General features: G+C 40.4%; 1 protein-coding gene across 2 annotated transcripts; it reads right to left on the minus strand.

Moving 5' to 3' along the window:
- Nucleotides 1-10,964: 10,964 nt before the first annotated feature.
- LOC125001229 (high-affinity choline transporter 1-like) lies at nt 10,965-20,773 on the minus strand. 2 transcript variants are annotated; one of them, XM_047577154.1, is made up of 8 exons: nt 20,561-20,773; nt 18,542-18,655; nt 18,252-18,407; nt 18,010-18,158; nt 16,162-16,305; nt 15,248-15,401; nt 14,254-14,471; nt 10,965-14,082 (listed from the first exon to the last, which is right to left on the minus strand). In XM_047577154.1, exons 1-8 carry the CDS (start codon nt 20,742-20,744, stop codon nt 13,519-13,521), a joined length of 1,683 nt encoding a protein of 560 aa, XP_047433110.1. In that variant the 5' UTR covers nt 20,745-20,773; the 3' UTR covers nt 10,965-13,518. The 2 variants fall into 2 exon arrangements, with proteins under 2 accessions (XP_047433110.1, XP_047433117.1); XM_047577161.1 differs by having other exon boundaries at nt 20,557-20,666.
- Nucleotides 20,774-21,008: the final 235 nt, after the last annotated feature.

A 21,008-nucleotide genomic window follows, 5' to 3' on the forward strand; every position in this document is an offset into this window, starting at 1 on the left:
ACACGCAATAAAGTAAGGGCCATTTTTCAACATCCTACAAGCCGTTGAAGTTTTCTTCTTATTGCTGATGCATGAATGATGTCCTAAATGCAGATATTCAGTACAGACCTAGGCTTAGACAGACTTTAGTGATCCACGAGGGAAATTCCTTTGTCATCGTAGCTTTGTTGCACATAAAAGTAAACACAAGAAAAAAAACTAATCAAATTAGATCAGATTAAAATGATTATCTAGCAAAATAAACTTAGAATTAGCTAGCAGTTGGCAAAAACAGTGTCCAAGGTGATGTGGTTGTTTGGCCAGTTGCATAGCAACAGTGGCACGTATCGTGCCATCATATGGTGTTTCCTTGTCCGCTGAGCGAGGGATAAAAACGTGTCCACCCATAGAGGGTTTGTATGGTTTGCAGCTTTCATAGCAGCTAATAGTGGCTCTTCCATTTTCCCCCTTTGAATGATAAATATAGACCACTGTTACCTGCTAGCATGAAGAGTTACTTCCTCTCCGGCACAGGCACGGAATGTACGAGCTAGCCGGTCGCTGACAGTGGTCTTTCCACGGCGTTCACAGATGAGTAACGTTCGCCCGTCATTGCTTGTAGTGCTTTGATGTCATTGTGGTTGGTACCATAACAAGTATGTCTTCTGACTGTTAGAGGAAACAAGAGAATACAGAAAACGTCATGCGGGACATGAGGTAGCAGTATTAACCACTTCAACACCACGCTGTCAGCCAAGGTGTTCAAAGCTTAACACACTCTGCACCTCGGCGTCTGCACTCGAGCAAACCTTGAGAGCTACTGTCAGGTGTCAGGTTGCAACAGGTTGAGCACCCAGTCATAAGGAGACATAATGCTGTACGATTAATTCCACATCACATTTGTGGAGATTCAAGTGACACAATAGTTGCAGGGTAAAGTGAACTGCTTCATTCTAGGCTGTGTTTGGAGCAAATGGATTCCTAGTCCCCAACAGCATCTCTTAAAAAGCCCCCCATACTATTCACAACACGACTAAACCCACATCTATCTGTGAAAGAGTCAGGGTCCCTAATGTCCAATGGAGGGAGTTGAGCCTACTGGACCTAATCTAGACACACATTTATTCAAACTGCAACAGATGCGATCAGTCTCCTACCAATCACCCGAACAGGTTTTAGTCACCCCCTTTAGCCGCCCCCTTCACCCCACCCTGGCTGGACAGGAAAGCTCAAAGGCTCCTGTCACTGAAATGCAGGACAGAGCGCTTCAGGAGGTCATTCATCCTCACAGCCATCAGAATACACAACCCCCGAATGGTTAATGGCTTGGTTGATTGCACACAGGACAACCTCACACTGAGACACTTCGAGACTGAGACACGTTAAAATGTCTGTGCATAATTGCTTGTGTATCCTGTGTAAATTGGACTGTAGATTGGACTGTATATTATTTTCTGTATTTATTAGATCTACTACCTCATTCTTATTCTTATTCTATTTTTAAGATTATTTCATTTTATTTTATTTTGACTCTTATTCTTATGCCTATGTCTGGCTCATATATGATCTTTTTTATCTTGGGTTGCCTGGACAAAACAGTTTCCCTTTGGGGATCAATAAAGTGATAAAGTGATCTTGAATCTTTCATAGGCATTTCTCCTTCAACTTTATCTCTTCATACTCTGAATTTGGTGTACTCATAAAACAGACATGAACAAAAGAGCGACAGAGGTATTCTTTGAGGTAATGCATCTAGAGATTTGTCTTGTCATCAGGTACAACAGGAAAATGTCTGAGGGAAATATAAAAGTGACATTCAACATTCTTTCTCCATGACAGTACGATTGGAACCACAACAGAAAACACAACGAGTCTCCTCCCAGGTGCCAGTATGACAACCATGCCACAAAATGACACCTTGAGATGTATGCTACTTCTGTTACAGCTTGCGTAACACAACTGCAACACTGTCATTAAAAGTCTACTCGCTCATATCTTCTCTGAGCACAGGGCAATGTTAAATTTTACCATGTGTCTAAGTATCAAATGTTGCGGTTTCCAAACATCGGCCTTGCTTTGCTGCATGGTACGAACAAAACCACCGTGCTAAAGAGCACTGAAAACAAATGTCGACCGTCAAACAAAATATCCAACCGACAGAATTTTTGGTCAGCGAAGAACAGTAACTTTATGAGCTCGCTATATTGTAGCCTTTCTACAGTGAATACATTGATTGCTGGCTCTATCTATCCTTTTCATCTAATATCAATCAGCCTTGTCACATGAATCACGATGGCCTTGTACCGTGTCCATGTATAAACGTACAGTAACACCTTTTGTGTTGAAGAAAGCATGGTGCAGTGTAGTTCATAATTTAATTCACATTAAGGCTTATGTAGTCACTGACCACTGTCTGGAGAAGTAAATAACATCGACCATCTAGTGACAATACAACGTTCTGCTGATAAACGTTTGGGCCTGGCATTCATGTGGATGTTACTTAGACACGTAGTATCCCTCGACACCAGACCAGACACACCCACCCTGTAACAGGATGCAGCCTGACACAGACACACACAAAGGCCCCCCACTAATAACATTCTGTTCCCAGACACCACAGGACACCCTCAGAAGACAATGTCCATTCACTGATGAGTCCGAACTGTTTTGGAGGCACAAGGGAGACCTGCACAATATGAGGAAGGTGGTCATAATGTTATGCCCGATCAGCTTAATGATCATGCTTAATAACACCAGATGCAAGGCATGGCCTGGGAACCAGACCAACTTCCCTGCCCACACATTTTCTATGGCAACCGAACATGATCCAGCAAAGATCTACCAGGCCAATCAAACCATTGAGTAACTGTGACTAATGACATCATCACATGAGCACTGTGGAGATAAATCAATGTGGCACTAATTGGTTATAGCACTATCCAAATGCATTTGCATGTAATATTTTTCCAGGTAGAGAGAGGCCACACTCATATTCTAATTCTAACATTCTGGCTCCTGGCTACAGCCGCCAAGTGTGAGTGCACCCTAACTTGGGACATCATGGGTTATCATGTCACAGCTTGCAGGAAAAAAAGTCTTACAAAAATCCCAAAACAAGCTAATAAACTAAATCCATGAAAGATATATATATATATATATACCTATATAACCTCACAGTGTGTGTCAGCCCTGTCTCCTCCTCTGCCTTTCCATCATTTGTGAGGATAAGTATTCAGTTTGATGTAATGCCAAAGTTTAATTTACAAGGAATCTTTGGTTTTCATGAGTCAAGGTTCAGGAATTTCTATGACTTCCACAGCTTCCATCAAACACCGTCACCAGGCTGAACAGAAGTTAAATATATGTAAAACTGAGAGTTTAAAAGGAAAATGAAAGCTGTTCGGGAAGACGTTGGCCGACAAGTTCTGTGAAAACACGAATTGTGAAGTATGCGGGTCATGCGTAAGGGTCAGGAGTGCAGATACAGTCATTTACATTAAAGTCATGCATTTCAGTTAATTTGTTAATACATTTACAGTGTTAAGGTAGCTATTTACACTTTTTTGTTTGCAGAATTATTACATACATATTACACACATACACATTTAAATATTAAAATTAGTGTATTCAGGGTCAGGGTCAGGTTTCTTTATTTGAATACAAAACTCACAGACATGAAACATAAAAGGTGAAAACGAACATATAAGCTGACTATCAAAAATATTAAAAGCACCCATACTCCACCACTAAGTATATAAAAGGTCAATATTGCTTGTATGTAGAAGCAGCAAAGATAGGTTGGTCAATCTGCCCTTTCTGATTCTTTTACATTTACTGGTATAAACCCAGTTAGTTTGTAATTGGTCGGCGGCATTAGTCAGGTGATGACTAGAGGGTTTCAGGAAGTGCTGAGACTGTTCCAGAAGAAATCCATCTCCATCCTGCTCATTTTATGAAGAGTGACCCATCAACCACAAACAAACCCTCACGTTACGACACATACAGCACCAACTTATAGGATACGTTTCCCACAAGGTCCCAGACATTGAAGGTGAAGGTTGGCTTGGCAATGCAGTGCAGTTTACAATAAATGCAGTCCACTAGAGGCTCTCTCCAAAAGAGAGTAAATGCCCATATATCTCCTTGTTAAAATGTCCAACTTTACAGCAGAACAGTTTTTACAGCCTGGTACAAAACAAAATACATTCATGACGGCGGTTCATTTAAATGCAATTTTGCAAGAGGTCATTAGTGTAAGTACATGGCAGGCTCGATCCAACTCCCAGTACAAGAACTGTATTGTTTTTTTGTTTGTTTTTTTTTTTACCCAGAATTAACGACAACACAGCATGTCTGTTGGGACATCCAGGAAAAACCCTCAACCCCACGACTATTTTACAAACAAAGTAAATTGGCTTAGAAACGGTGACAAACCTGTTGTTTTACCAAATATTAACAGGGTTTAAAGGGGTTTAATTAAGTTTAATTAATTAAGTGGCTGATTTGCGTGATATGTGGACACTGTCACATGTTAATAATTGTCTTCTTCCCACAGAGCCACATCTTTGACCATTTTTTCATTTGTTGGGACTAATGCACTGATTGATGTTTGCCTTCCTGTACGAAGCTCAGATGAATGATAGATGAAGTTTTTGGGGATTTTCCATTACTTATCATATGAATAGATTTCTTGCTCTCTTGTTTGCAGTGTGTACAATGGTTTGTTTCCTTTAACTTATGCTTTGCACAACAAAGAGGGAAAGGAAGTACGAAGCAAACACATCTGTAAGCTTGATATTAACGACTTAACATTCGAAAGGCGCAACTTTTCTCGTTGGAGTGGAGTCATGCTTCAGCTTTGGGACAGTGGAAAATTACTTGATGCCTGCAAATTGTCTACATGATTTTTTTTCAGGAAAAGGGGTCAAGTTTGATATTGATGGAGACTTTCTTATTGTGAGGGAGGTTATTAAACTTGAGTGAGTTACTGATAAATCAAGAAAATTAAAGGTTTCTTAAAAACTGTGTGCACATGTAGCATTGCACGTGACAAAGCACTCACTTGCAACAGTACACCTTTAAGAATAAAAGAAATCTCTCAGGTGAGAAAAAATATTAAACCATCATCATAAAAACATATATTTTTTTGATAAAATAATAAAATATAGCAGTAAATTAACTGATCTTTTGTTTTTCACTCAATTTGGGCAGTAAAAGTTAAATATCAGCTAATCAAAAGGTAAATATGGTAATTGGTCTTGCTCTTATATAGCGCTTTTCTACCTACTCAAAGGTACTCAAAGTGCTGTGACAGTCAGAGACACATCCACCCATTCGCTCACACAAGCACACACACATTCACACACCTGTGCCAGTTGCACTAGGAGCAACTGGGGGTTCAGTGTCTTGCTCAAGGACACTTCGGCATATGGCACACTCGGGGGATCAAACCACTAACCCTTTGGTTCATGGACAACCCGCTCCACCAACTTGGTCCCGCTTTAAGACAGCAGTCCTTAGCTAGATCAGTGACAAGGCCCAGTAGCAAAGGGAGGAGGAAGGAGAGACAAAAAGGGTTCCAGACACAGCCAATACAGAGGTCTGTATCGACACATGACCCCCACCCCGACCCCAAATGTGCCCGACCGATGCGCTCACCCATTCAGTGTAGACCACCATAAGATTATGACCCCTTCAGACATTTACAGCATCACATCACAGTAGAGGGCATTAACATCCTGTCCCCTGTCCCAGTGAAGAAGGTGAGCAACATGGTGTTCAGTGACGTGCAAGTTAGCATCAGTGCAGAGAGTCTGTGGGAATTTCTCTCTTTTACGAACAGCTTGTGCTGCAGTGTTTGCAATCTAGTGGTGGAGCCTAGTCCACATACAACTTTAGGCTGACACAGAGACATGAAAAAGAGGAAGAGGTTCACTCAGTTTCAGATATGATATGGCATGTGTGTTTTTGTTGGTAGATTATTCAGCCATTCATTCTGTGTTCATGTGCCACTTCCACTTCTTCAGAATCTCTCCCCTTGCTCAGTCTGCAACATCAACCTCACCAGCTTCCAATTCCCTAGTCAGCTTACCTGGTTCCACCCTGATATCAGTCCCCTACAGCTCTCCTCCTTTGTTTCAGTTGCCAGATTGCCTGAGTTTGATTAAACTATAGGTTTCCAGTGCTCATTTACTCTACTGGTGCACTCTTGTGTCGACTGTCACGGAGGTGATTACATAATGACATGATAATGACAGTGCAGGGAAAACAGGAAAGTATTTCTCAAAAGTGTTAGCAGCTCAGTGCCGAAGACAGTAGAGGACTTCCCTATATGCTTGAACTAAATAAGATTTAGACACACCATTTTGATGGTTTGCTGACAGTCGGAGCACTGTTGAACTCAGTTTTGATTGTGTCTGACGTGAGGCGTTAATTGGTATGCATTCTTGTCCCCGGCAAAGAAATCACATTAGAAAGCTACTGCAGGGCAAGAGAAGCAGTACCTGATGCTTTTGGTCTAGGTACAAGTACAGTATATAAATATATCTTTTTTAAAAAAGTATTTAGGACAGGAACAACACAACATCCTAGGCTAATGACATATTAGACATGGTCTGCAGCTGTCTAATGTCTAGTAAGTCAGCCCTAATGACATACTAGACATCAGACACACTCAAAATATTCAACATGTCACAAAAGATACAAGATATTTGTGAAATAATGGCCCTATGTAATAAGTCGAATGCATTCATTAGTTTGTAGTTTATTAGACAGCATTTCATGCTGTAATTTTAAATACATAGTAATCTACTGGATAGTAATGAGGCAACCTGAAATCAAGCGCCCCCAGTAAGCATCTCCCCTATATCTGTGATAGAGATCTTCTGGCCAGGAAGCAGAAAGCTGCCTACTACAAAGTTGGAGGTTCAACCCACAAAGGGAAATCATATCAAACTGACGAGACAAAGCGTACAGGGTTATAGAAAACTAACTAAATAACACAAATAAAACAAATGTTTAGATTACTGTCTCTTTTTCCGAGTGGCCATACCGTCCCTGACATTCCCCATGTCACAAACACCTACAGTCAGGTCCATAAATATTGGGACATCAACACAATTCTAATATTTTTGGCTCTATACACCACCACACTGGTTTTGAAATGAAATAAACAAGATGTGCTTTTACTGCAGACTTTCAGCTTTAATTTGAGGGTATTTACATTCAAATCAGGTGAACGGTGTAGGAATTACAACAGTTTGTATATGTGCCTCCCACTTTTTAAGGGACATTAGATGTTTTTTTTGGCAAACTCTAATCTGGCCTTCCTGTATTTGAGGCTCACCAATGCTTTACATCTTGTAGTGAACCCTCTGTATTCACTCTGGTGAAGTCTTCTCTTGATTGTTGACTTTGACACACACACACCTACCTCCTGGAGAATGTTCTTGGTCTGGCCGACTGTCAAGAATGGTCCAAACAGTTGATTTGGCCACACCTAATGTTGTTGCTATCTCTCTGATGTGTTTGTTTGATGTTTCAGCCTAATGATGGCTTGAGAGGTGCAGCAAAGATGAATGCAAAACAAAAACGTTTTTTTGTTTTTAATACATTTTTAATACATTTGCAAAGATCTCACACTTTTTTCCACGGGTGTTGTGTACAGAATTTCAAGGAAAAAAATAATAATTTCATCCATTTTGGAATAAGGTTGTAACATGTGGAAAAAGTGAAGCGCTGTGAATAGGTTCTGAATACCTTCACCTGAACACCTTACACAAGCAATTTGCTTCACCAAGAAATAACAATCTGTCAGGTACTGTCAGCTACAAAGTCATTAAAAATGATTGATAGGGGACGCCTTCTGCCTATTCAACGAGTTTTGATTTGTCTGTACCTGAAATTCTTGATTTTTCACTTCACCAGCTACATAACATCTTTCTGTGAAACATACAAGCAAAGTACATGTATGTACAAATATTTCCTTTTCTGGTTTATTTATTTTTTGATAACTTAGCATGAGTTACGCTTTTTATTATCATATTTGGCAAAGGTGTGTTCTTGCGCGCGAGTGAGGGTAGGACAGACCGGGAGATCAAAAGGTGGATCAGAGCGGTGTCTGACCTTAACTGGTCTATTGTGGTGAATAGAGAGCTAAGCTTTTTTTTTTTTTTTTTTACATGATTCTTTTAACCAACTTTCTAATCATAAACCAAAGGTCTGATTAATTTCAAAATTAAAACCCTTCATATACTGGTGTTCATTACAAGAATTTATTTACAATAAACTAAATGCAATGTGTATTTTTCTTGGGGGCATTATTGCAGCCTTGGATATGTCAATAATTAGAAGCAACTAGCGACCTGTCCTGGGTGTACCCCGTCTCTCACCCAGTGTCAAAGATGTCTGTTTATTGCATTGCAGAGATATCTACTGAAGTGCTAACCAGCGAGTGCTGGTCTATCACACCTTGTCACACCACTTTGTAACACAAGATAGGAGAGCGTGTCGACATAGCTCTATTGAATCAATGTTGTGCCAAATTTGAAAACTGTCAAAAGCAGCAAAAACAGCCGCGAAATCTGTTTGAAATTTGTTCAAGAAGTTTTCACTTACTTTACAGTTTGAAAACCTGCAGCTTGAAGAGATTCTTATTTCAGCAAAATTGTTTTGCAGTTGTGTTTTTGCTATTGTAAATACAGAACCCATTTTACAGAGTCACATTTTCAGAATTTCTAACTTCTCTCCCTGTGTATGAAATGAGTTTCATGTCTGGGTTGTCTCTAGTGAGAATGTGGTGATGAGGCAACAAGTTGTGAAAACAGGTGGTGCCATGTTTACATACTTCTGGACAGATCTCTTTCTTGGGAAATTAAAAAAATCTTGGAAATCTACACCTACATGGCACCTTGCAAAACAAACAATTAGAGCAGTTTTTGTTTCTTTCTCTTTCTTGGTTGCAACATAATCTCCCTGAACTTATATTTTTACTTTATTTTTACTTAGAATAATTGATGTGCACTAGGCTAAGTGTGGCTGACAGGTGCTGTCATGCCTGCTCATGAAGTAAACCATGGCGGTATATTCCCACATAAAGTTGCAACATGGACTAACAGGCAAATTTATTTCTGACTGAATGGACAGTCACTGACAATGTAAGTGTTCAATAACTGTTGTTTTCAATATATTAATTTAATAATATCAAGATTCAGTTTAGCTGAATAAACTTAACTAATGGTCCTTGTTTCTAGAAAAGACCCGGTAATGAGACACTGTGCAGCAAATAAATAATTCAAGTCAAAGGACGGGTTTAGGTCCAAGAAGGGGTTACTGTAACTCATTAAACTTGCCATGAACCCCTTAGAAAGCTGCACAAACACAATGGGTTATCATTTCTTTCTGTTTTCATCAGTCAAACAAAAAAAGAGACAGGAATGATGACAGTTACGGGGAGTGTGATCCCGGACCGGGCTGGGGTGGAAGAATAACTGAGTGACTGGTGAAGTGCCTAAGGCTCATTCGAAAGCTGAGGAACAAACACTGCATAACAAGGACGTGTGCAAACAAAGAGACAAAGGAAGTTGGACTGTGGTATAAACATGGAATCAATCACATATTTTAGATTATATGTGAATTGACTTTAATATATAACATATATATGATATGTACAGTATGTGTGTATGTGTATGTGAAATCTTTCCAGGAGGAAAGTGAAAAGATGAATGAACCTGGAATCCATTTGGACAGCAATATTGAAAACGTGGGAACATCTTGGTCATCTTTCTTTTATTGTTGTATATACAGTTGGGGGAAAAAAAAACTTCTATAATCTTTCCTGCAGATTTGATTCTCCACAGCAACAGAACCACTTTGTCAGATGTTTAGAGGCCTGCAAACATATATATTTTGTTAGATTATTTTATATTATTAAACTGCAAACAGCTCAAATAAAGTGTTGATGCAACAGTAAGACATTTCCAGGTCACAGGGTCTGAGAGATGCAAAGACTGCCAGCTGGGTGTAACTTATAGAAAACAAATGTTTTGGTTCTGACCTGAACAAACCTCTTGTATAAAAGCAATTTTGTCTTCAGGCATCTACTACTGAGACAAGTTGGCCTTGATTAAACTCTTGCTTGGATAACCCTGACCTGGATGACTGAAAATCTTCACAGACACTTAATGTTATGACATAATACCAGCTGGGCGTACGGTTGTGTGTGTGCAGTCCATGGAATGTCTTTTAACCTTATTCACAAATGCTGGCAGCCGCTTTAAATACAATATGTCTCTATTGAAGGGTCACTAAACAGTTGAGAACTATTTCTGTTCCTGAATCCAGGGCAATGGTCAGCATAGACACTCCACTCATCACAAAGAAAGAATTTGTGTCATGGATCCTGGCCAGAATTTATGATCTGGGCCTATAAAGCTTTCCTGATCTAAAATAGATTGACCCATATTTTAACCAGCAGCCTTTTTAGGCCCACTCAATCTGCGTCAGAAGCATATGGTGACAACCTCCCGCTGATAAAAGGTCAGCTCTGGCCACATGTCTTTTTGGAGCCAAGATAAAGATGCTCCGATTATCCAGAAACATAAATCAAGTATCCTGAAGTGATTAGCAGGCACACAGAGTGATCAGTAAAATATTGTTTTTTTTTTTGGAATATTAATTGAGCATGTTAGGAATCACATGGCCAACGTTAGAACTGGACCACCTGCTGAAGATGATCTGCTTGTCAAGGCTTGTGTTACACTCATGAGGGAGCAAATTTAGCTTGCAGGCATCCTGACATGATTTGTTGGTGAGAACAAAAATGATTACATAACTCCAAGAACAGTGTCAGTGTCTGTTTAGACACTGCGAGGGGGAAACGCTACACTATTATTATAATGCAAAGCCTGGAGGCATTGATCTAAGGGACAGATGTATGTTATTGTAAGTCTTCTCTGAGAGAACCACTTAATAATTACATTGATGAATTTGAATAAAAAGAGGTTTAATTAAAAATATACAGTACAAGTACTAGGGTTAGGAAAGGATGGCATAAAATCCACATGTCAGCAGTGCCATTAGGATTAAGTAGAACACAGGAGATAAAGATAGAGACAGACCAAAACTCATAAACTCAGACCTCTCTCAAAATTTCTGGTTATAAGAACAAGAATAACCATCAGTTGCGGTGGCTTAGGTGGAGGCAAAACAAATTAACTCTTAACATGTTGTGCAGGCTTGTTTTTGACAATGGCGGAAGAAAACATGATTTTTTATTTTTTTTTTAAATCTGTATGGTCACTCACTCTCCAGGACCGTGAGTGTTGAAATAGTTGAAAAACTTAATATTAAGTGACAGGACCAGATTGGCTGACCCATATGCAATGGATGGATGATCTGACAGGATTAGGTACTTGTGCAACGACTGGTACAACTCCCGCTGTATACTCTCTTCTCTCAACAAGGACAGAAAAGCCCTCACCCTGGGTTGGTCCAGAACAACATTACTTTTCCAGTCATCATTTAAAAAATGTACCGACATGAGAGCAGAAAGTTGAAACTGAGCAGCTTACTACCAGTCAAAACCGCTCATCTCTAGTCAAAACCAAATCATCCTGTTTGTGCCTGGCGCTCCATTTTAACGATTTTTTTCTTACCAATCAGTAGTAAGCAGCGTTCTACGTCACATTTTCGACCCCAACACAGAGGAGACACTAAAAAGTACCCAGAAAAGTATCCCTTTGTCCTCGTTCCTCCCACCTTCTAACAATGGAAATAGCGATTTAAAGTGGGCGGTGTAGAGTGGTGTGGAGGTAGGCCGTCTGTGGAAACCAGGCCTAAGTTCTGCCTAGCTAGCAGCAAGGTCAGAAAACAGACGTGCAATAGGCTTGGGTTATTGTGAACTGAACCACCAGCTGTGTCTGGACAGCGAACTGCACCAGCATGGCTGGGTAAATCAGCCATGATGTTAAATGCATACATGTTGCGATAGTTATATAGCCTAATGAATATGCCAATGGGGCCTATTACACAAGCTAATGGAATAGCAAAATGTTGTTAGCTGCGTTATGTTTAGCAACATATTAACCTGTTTAAATATCAGTGTAGTATATTATTTCTGATGTTAGCTAACTTTCTAGTGCTATCAAATGCTATTTTGTGAATGAGGACATACAAAGTGCTAATTTGTGATTTGCTGGGCATGACCAATCTTTAGAGGCTCAACCAAACCTACAAAAGACAATATTTCATGTATTGTCACTGCACTCCAATCTTTCCATTCTGAAAGAGTTTTTTTTTTATCTTTTGTGCTGTTTTTTATTTAGTTTTTTTCTGGACTTCTTGTGTTTTGGCTGTCTAGTTGGTCATTGACTGTGGAGTGGCCGTTGTGTCCATTGGTGTGTTCCTGCTATTGCCTGCTAGCGCTGCTAGCACTGTCATCTGAGCTGCCCAGAGTGAGACCTGAGACTCCCATTAAACTTCAGAAGAAGTGCTTCAGATACTAGGCTGGAGTTGGCGGTGGAGGATCGGAGAAGGAGGTTCGGGTCGGCGGTGCCATCTCTACTCACGGAGAAGGTGGGGTCTTGATGGACTGTGTGCCCTTGATGGGACCCAGTGAGAAGTGCTTTGGAGGCCTGGTTCATAGGACCACAGCACTTCTGTGCCCGGCTTCAGACTCTGCGGCAGACACGTTGGCATTTACATCCCTTCCTCAGCGATAAGGAAACACCATTGACGAGGAACACCATGACGACACGATCCACACCACTGTTACTATGCAACTGACCAAACATCCACATCACCTTGGACACTGTTTTGCCAACTACTTTTGTATATTTTTATTATGCTAGTCCTGTACACTGCTTATTGTTGATATACTTTAATCTCATTTTATTTATCTTTCGAGTATTTACTTTTATGTGCAACAAAGCTATGGTGACAAAATAATTTCAGTCGCAGATTATTAAAAGTCTAAATCTAAGTCTAAGAATTAGAAGGTCACAGGCAGAACTCGTGGTCTAGGACAGAAGGCTGGGGCTTCAGACTACAAAAGATTGGGCCTGGCTGAAGCCTGATCTTTTGTTCTTCTTCTAACCTTAGTGGTTCTTTTTTTAATGGTAAGGAAAAGACCTTCGGCCATTGTCTTGCTGTTAGCCTGTTAGCCTCGTGGCTTCTAGGCACCAACAGTTGCCTGGCAGCAGTGTTGTTACAACTTATTTTTGATATTGGCGCCATGTTCTGAACCACAAATTCACATGTTCAACGTGAAGGTAGTAGCTGCATATAAATAGCTCCCTCTTGTGGCTATTCACAACCTTGTTAGTGGACATTTTCGGTAGGTTGTGTAATTCTTGGTTGTTTTAGATCTAACTTAATTAAAAAAAATTTAAATTCTACATTAGAAACACCTGGAAACGCAGTTTAAACTTTGAACTTGTTGCAGTGGGTAAGGATAACACATAATAACACATAACACATAGTACATAATTATAAAAATAATAATGAAAAACAGGCCAGCAACTTTGCAAAAGGAAATCACTGTTACATTTCAGACTCCAATATTGGCTGCAATGGAACTCCATGTAGGTTCTCGACACACTCGCCATCGTGCCCAGATTCTTCATTGTTACCCTGCGTCAAAGCATTCTCTGGTGATACAGTAACACAGCGTTTCACTTTGAAAACATCCCAACTCTCAGGCAGAGGGCCATGGTTGAACATGAACCAAGCCAGCATGGAAAAAACTAAGATGGCTGCCAAGGTGCAGAGCATGGACACAGTCCTGACAGGGGACTTCTGGACATACACGCCATCTTCCAATGTACAACCAGGAAGCTGGAGAACAACAGGAAGCCCTACAGCGTTTTCTCCAAACAGGATCCTCACAGTCAGCCCTATGATGTAACCCACAGCCGCCCCGTAACCATTTGTCACTTTAAAGAAGAGCACGGAAACCAGATGGGGGAATATAAGGGTGTAAGAAACATCTGCTCCGAGAATCCAGAGGACCAGGGTGCTGTTGGTGTAGAACGTTATGGATGTCCCAACTAGACCAACCACCACCACTGAGACCCGAATCACCCACTGCATTTCATAGTCTGAAGCCTAGGGACATGAAGTCATAGAAAAGAATTAATTCATGTATCTATGCTTTTCCAAACGGATACATGTCATTTCAGTTGGCAGCACCTCAAAGAGAAAGTCAGAAGAACCAGTCCTATGCCTCACCTCCAGAGACTCAGTGTTGCTCTACCTTTAACTTCCTACACTCCTCACCTGTGTACGCAGGATGTTCTTGTAGATGTTTGAAGAGAAAATTGACGTTGCAGACAACAGGCCAGAGTCTGTAGACGACATGACAGCAGCAGCCACAGCTCCGATTCCAATGATTGAGATGTAGGAGGGAGTGAGGTGTTGCAGGGTCAGGGGCAGGATTAAGGTGTGCTCACCACGAACATATGGAGGTGGAAGCCCGTACAGCGTCAAGTTCCAGTCTGGGTAAGAAACATAGCAATGAATGATTAAAAGTGCCTCTTTAAAATACCATATCCAAACAGTACTCATATAGAGACGGTTACTCTGTTCTGTACAAAGTTAAAGTTTCCAATCTAATTGAAATCTGAACCAACCTGGCGTGGAATAGCGATTTGGATTTCATTATGGGACATTATGGCACCAAAACAGAGAAAAAGCTACCTCTGTCCACCATTGGATAGTCCAACAACCTTTCACAACCATTTTGTTCTAAACAAATTTAACTCCAGGGTGCTCAGATGACACATACAACTGTGTCACTGTTGCTCCCATCACCTGCTTTCTTCCATAAAAGGTTTGTGAGTAGTGGCTTCTGTCTGGCTTCTAGACTACTACTGGGGTTACACATTAAAGTTTTCAAATTAAATTTGTTCATATTTATGCCTGGCCACTAGTGAAAACCAGTTAATTTTAACAGCAATCCTGAACTAAACCTCCCTTTGTGATTGCTCTAATCTTCAGTTCAAGTTCAGAGTACTGACAGTGAAACGATGAAGTTCTCCAAGCAGTCCCAGAAATGGGCACTGCACGTATCAGCTATGAATCTCATTAGTACAGCTTAAAGAGCCTGTGTTATCATTTCCACCTGCTTAAAGTAAACTGCACTTTAGATGTGACATTAATGCAGTAGCCATTAAAATGACCTCAAGAAACATTTTGTCTGAAACTTCAAATAACTCTGTGTGTTGTCATCTCTAACATGCAATAGGCACGTTAGACAACATGTAATTTCCACCTGTGGAGGCGGCGATGGCACCAACCAGGACAGGGGGGACTCCCAGTATGGCAATGATAAGGGCAGCAGCATAGCAGGTTAACTGGGCTGTTCGTGAAGAGGAGGCGGACAGCGTCCTCTGGTGGAAGCTCTGAAATGAAACACTACCAAGGCCCTGAAAAAAATTAGCAGGAGGAGTAACATACGCTGAGGGTGATAAGTATGAAGAGTATGAAAACTGTGTGAATTTTTGATGGAAACCATAATTAAATGTGAGAAAGAAACAACTTCTCCCCATTATGATCATTTGTTGATACACCACAAACCCAGTTGTTCCATTATACTCCACTGACCTTCCACTTTTTAGTAAACTTCATCTGGCTAAAGCTGCCAGATTATCCAGATTGCCCAATGTTTTTTTCAGTCCAGATCTGTCTGCCTACATCTGCTTTTATGACCACTCATCTGCCCTTTAAATATCAGTTGCCCATTTTGGTCTGCTTCTGTTTGTCTGTTTGGGTACAAAGTCAGATTAGCCATCATGTGGGGCCCCTGGGTTGACATGTGCACTGCAGTTCTTTGACATAAAATACCAAGTTTAACAGGCTGATTGTGAACTGCAACATCTGACATCTCTCCCTACTTCAAATCTAACAAATAAAATAGCCCTAAAAGTAATGTGATATACTGCCATTGTATTTCTAGGTGCCTCTAAGTAACTTAGCTCATCATCACTACATTTACACTTCTGAGCAGATGGACTCTAATTTGGCCTTGAAATGAGCTTCAAACCCATGAGGGATGATTACTTTTGCACCTCACAGATATGTAATATTGGGCCATTTTCTTGACTAGACAAATTGCAAGATTGCAAGCCAAAAAATGTGCACAAATCTAGGGAACACATGTTAAATAAAAGAAGGTGTGATCTTTACCAGCATTAAGAAATCGTCAATCCACTTCCAGACACTGTCCTGCTCCAGAGTCCCAACCCAAGGCTCTTGGAACGTGTGGTTGAAAGCAGTCTGAGCGATGTTTAACGACAAATTGTTGAGCAGAAGGAAGGGGACGCACAGCCACTGCAAACATAGTGATATCACCACACTGAAGGCACCAAGTATGACATTATATTCAAGCTTCTTGTGTCCACACCAAAGGAAACATGGAGAGAGAACAAAAGGTATGGACGTGCAGTCGAGTCTTACATTATCTTTTGTCCTTCAACTTCTCCAAAATGAAAAGAACGTACACGTATTTTTCCAGTTTGCATTTGCACACAATGTCACTTATATGCTCAACAAAGTCATGGCTTTACTGCCGGTTCCTTTCTCTGTGTTAGGTCCGATTTGAGAGCTGTTGTCTACATGGCTGCCGTTTTACTAGTATTATATTAAAAGTGAGCTTTAATCTGAGTGTTTTATTTCAAAAGGGTCCCTGATGCTGTTTTGTGCTGCTCTTCCTCCCTTATTAATCATAGACCTCTTCACAGTTTGTAAACAATGTGACGTTTTTTGAGGGGCGGGGCTTAACTGGAAGCAAAACATCTCACAACACTGTAGCCTGTAAACGCTGGTTAGCATATTTCAGTGGACTGTTTTGGCAAGAGTAGGCAAGGAAAATGCAAATTTCAGATAATATATACTCATATAATTTGTGTTCTTGGAAAAAGTTGACTGACTGATGGGACTGATAGGACACAGAAGGGACTAAGTCTGGTCTGTCTTTATCAAGTGAAGCCTCTCCAACAAAGATATTACAAGAAGTAAGAGGAACCACTGTGGAGGGTAACGTAGTAAATGCAACTCCTGCTTGAACACCCCTGAAACACACAACTAACGTTGCGTTATCTAGCCTAGCAGTTAGCTTTAGCATTAATATGTAACAAGAATCCCCCAAATAATGATTAACTTATTTCAGTCATAATTTATTGTAACCCATAACGTTATGCTGGATGAAACTGATGATGAATTACATATTAATCTAAACCTGATACTAACAGCTGCAGAGAGTTGTTGTTGATTGTCTCACTGCAATCCTTTATTTTAATCGCGTTCAACTAGAGTTGTCTATGACTGGCAGTGGCTAGTATGCAATTAAACTTAGTGTTTTTGCTTTTTCTGTTTTGGCCCCCAAACATACAGCAACATTACATTTTCCCAATTGACAGTGACAGCGTTTGCCTCAACACTCTGTTTTGCCTCCAGTTAATGTCATGGCGTCACAGTGACATAGGCCATGTAGTGGTCTATACATGTGTTTTTCTATAATTAGGCTCTCTACTGGGATTTCAGTAATGATCTAGGTCCAATAATCTATGATGTGGAAAGTTTCATTTGTTCCGGTCTTGTGTTCATGTCAGGAAAAAAAGGTTATCTTCTGATAAATCAGCCTTAGCTTGCATGGTCTATCTTGCTAAAATACCAGAGACACTTCTTATAACAATAGTTCTAACACACTTTTTGGATTTAATTATGGGACATGTTTCAACTGATAAAGATAACAAAGTATCTCTGCAACCAAGATAGTCTGCCAACCAACCAGCCATTGTGGCATTCTGTTTTCAACACATTCAACTCTACGGCTATGAGATATGAACACATATCTGTTGATCTTTGCTGAAGCATAGACTGCACCCAACAGAGAGACTACAGAACAACTTTGCTCCACAGAAAGATTGTGGGTGTGGGAATTTGGCCTGGCTTCCCTGCTTGAGGTTATAATAAAGCTGCTGACATTGTACTTTCCCAATATGAACATGAAGAGCAGAAGAGATTGTCACTCACCAAACTGATGAATGCTAATGAGAGCTGGATGACATCGGTGTAGGCCACAGAGTAAAGGCCACCTAACAAAGTGTAGATGATGGCCACTGCTGCAGAGATCCACGCAGAGTAGGCATACGGCAAGTCCAGTATTACGCTCATAGTCGCTCCTGTTAGAAAAACTAAAGACTTTTAATTTTTAATGCCTTAACTGCAGTAAATTAAAAAAATGTCTTTGTGGCCAGCTAAAAATGAACATTTACCTAAGCTGAGCAGCGTGCAGGACACCCACAGCACGTCCACCAGCAGACATGGCAGTACGAGAGCACCGCTAAGTACTTTCCCATACTTTATCTGGAATGGGTCCATCATGGTGACGTACTTCTTGTCTCTCATTGGTTTAGCAAAGAAAATACCACCTTAGGTGGTAGATGAGATATTAACCATTATTTAGTTTAACAGTTTAATAACATGTTGTAGAGATGTTGTAGATGTGTTGACACATCTGCTATTCTCAAAATCAGAACACATGACTTACTACCACTATACTTACCTATTATGAAGGACACTGAGTATTGTATAGGCATAAGAGCCCATATTAAGCCCATTTTGGGAGTGTACACAGCTTCAGCCACACCCAGGATAAAGCCTCCTCCAACCCATGTGGCTGCAAAACAAGTACACACACACACAAACTCCATTTATAGATATTAAAGAGATAATAGAGAAACCGTTGAAGCTATTATCTGGAAAAAAAAAAAAGTTCTTGTGGCCACTCCAGTGGTATTATTGAAGTGGGCTTGGGACCATAAGGCCCCTGGGCAAACAGAAATAATATACTGATTATAGGCAACAGAGAAAGACAAAGCTGACATTCAGCCCTTAGCCAACGTAGAACGTAGAAGTCAGTCACTATAGTCACGTAGTCACTTCAGTACGCAAGATACCGATACAAACATAAAGATATCTCACTGTTCGGTCAATCATCAAAAAAGATTTAATTGACCTGCCAGAAAATAACGAGTTCCACTAAATCCTGCAAAATCTTGAACGCACTAAAGGGAAGGGGTTGTGTAGTAATGTGATCTTCCTTGATAACAACAATAGACAGTGGGTTTGCTTACAGATTTTACTTACACTCTGATACGCCAACCAAAAATAAATTATCCCAGATCTGCTGCAAACGAGACCACAAACCAGTGGCATGAGGTTTAATGAGAACATACTTAGTCTGTTCGTTCAACCGTTTTGTGTCAGCTTGTTTTCTAGAGACAACAACATAAGATAAGAAGAAGAAATTAGAGCAACCCAAAGAAAGGCAACTGGACTTGTAGAATTTCTTGAAGACGTGTCACCGCTCATCCGAGTTTCTTCTTCAGTTCTGATAGACTAGTGGGAAGTTGAGGTTTAAATAGGAAAACTCATCAGAAACTTTCTTGGCTTCCATAAGAACCAGTAACTCACACCGTTAAAATAATGGTTCAATACATGTAACCCAGCCAAACAAATGTGGTTAGCATAGAAAATTAATTTCTAAATAACTGAACTAGACAGGCTTGGGTTTAAAGTTGATGCTTTTGTTTTGTTATACTAAAGTTATTCCCTTGAATCATATCTGTTGCTGATTGTTTTATCCCTGTAGTGGTGCTGAAGGGAAATTTTCCATTGCAGTTTTTACTTCTTCTGTTACGGACTGACGTATGTCAGTAGTATGGGATGCAGGAAAGAGGTTAGGGAGAACAAGAATGTTGTAAACGTTAGAAAAAAGCTGAAATTCTCTGAAAGTCACAATATGCATCAGTGCTAAAAAATGTGTTAAAACCCAATATGTGCTGATGTGACTGTAATCACTTATCCATACTGTTTAATGATCGTTAAGCTGCTAATAATGAATGACTGTAAATTAACATTACTCACAGATAAAGTGAATTTTGTGTGATTATGATTTGATGTTAGTGTTGTTGCTATTTAAATGTTGATGTTAACACCTTCATGCTTGATATTTACATATATGCTTAATGTGTGTGTATCAATGTGTGCTCTGCCCTCCGTGGAGATCGGAGGTGGGTGTTCGGAGGATGAAAGCAAAGCTGTCAGGTCAGTTCCACCCCCTCCATGGTGCTGTAACAGCATTGGGCAGCGGCATCAGCAGTCGACTGCTTCACCTGTGCTGTGTGAAGGAGTGTTACTGGAGGTCCTTTACCTTATAAACAGAACGGACTCTATGATCCTGTTTGTAAATGCAGGTCAGGATCGTTGTTGAGCCCAGATGACTTAACTCTTTAGTCATCAGACTTTGACCAGGACACTGTTTGTGTGGAGAACTGATACAAAACCCCTCTGATCTCTCTCTCCATTTTTTTCTAACTGTGTAATAACTGTGCAGCTTTGACTGTTAACTAAAGTAACCAAAGCCAATTAAATAATTAGTATTGGTTATTGGTTGTAAACTTAGCTCCGTATGAACCTAGAGCAAAGTTCTAACGCAGGAGTGACTTATAAAAGCAAGCAAAACATTTCGATCAGATTTTCAGTTATCAGCTGGACCAAAATGAGTTTTCTGCTTACCTACCTGTCATGGTGAAAATTCCCACCAGCAAGCTGATATTTCTGCCTCCAAGGAGCACCACTTCGGTCCTGTCTCCATCGCTCTTCTTCTCAGCCTTCCTGGACTTTTGGGCAGCCCACACCCCAGTCCCTAGAATAAGGATGTAGAAAAGTACAACCGCAATCACGCCAGGGACGTTCAGAGCCATGGTGGAGAACTGCTGTGGCGCACACTGCCAGGGAGACTGAATGAATGTGAATGGAAGAATACAAATACTACACGAACAAAGGTCACAGACGCGGATAAACAATAAATTAACAAGATCAATGACCTAAATAGACTAAATGTGTATTTGTAACTTGTAACTGCATGGATGTTGTGTTGCACCTGGAACATAGTTAATGGGTGTCAGTGTCTGTCTCACCTGCAGCTTCTGATGTAGATTATACATAATTTGAATCAGGGACAGATG

The sequence above is a fragment of the Mugil cephalus genome, chromosome 2 (genome assembly GCF_022458985.1).
Source record: "Mugil cephalus isolate CIBA_MC_2020 chromosome 2, CIBA_Mcephalus_1.1, whole genome shotgun sequence".
NCBI classification, from domain to species: Eukaryota; Metazoa; Chordata; class Actinopteri; order Mugiliformes; family Mugilidae; genus Mugil; species Mugil cephalus.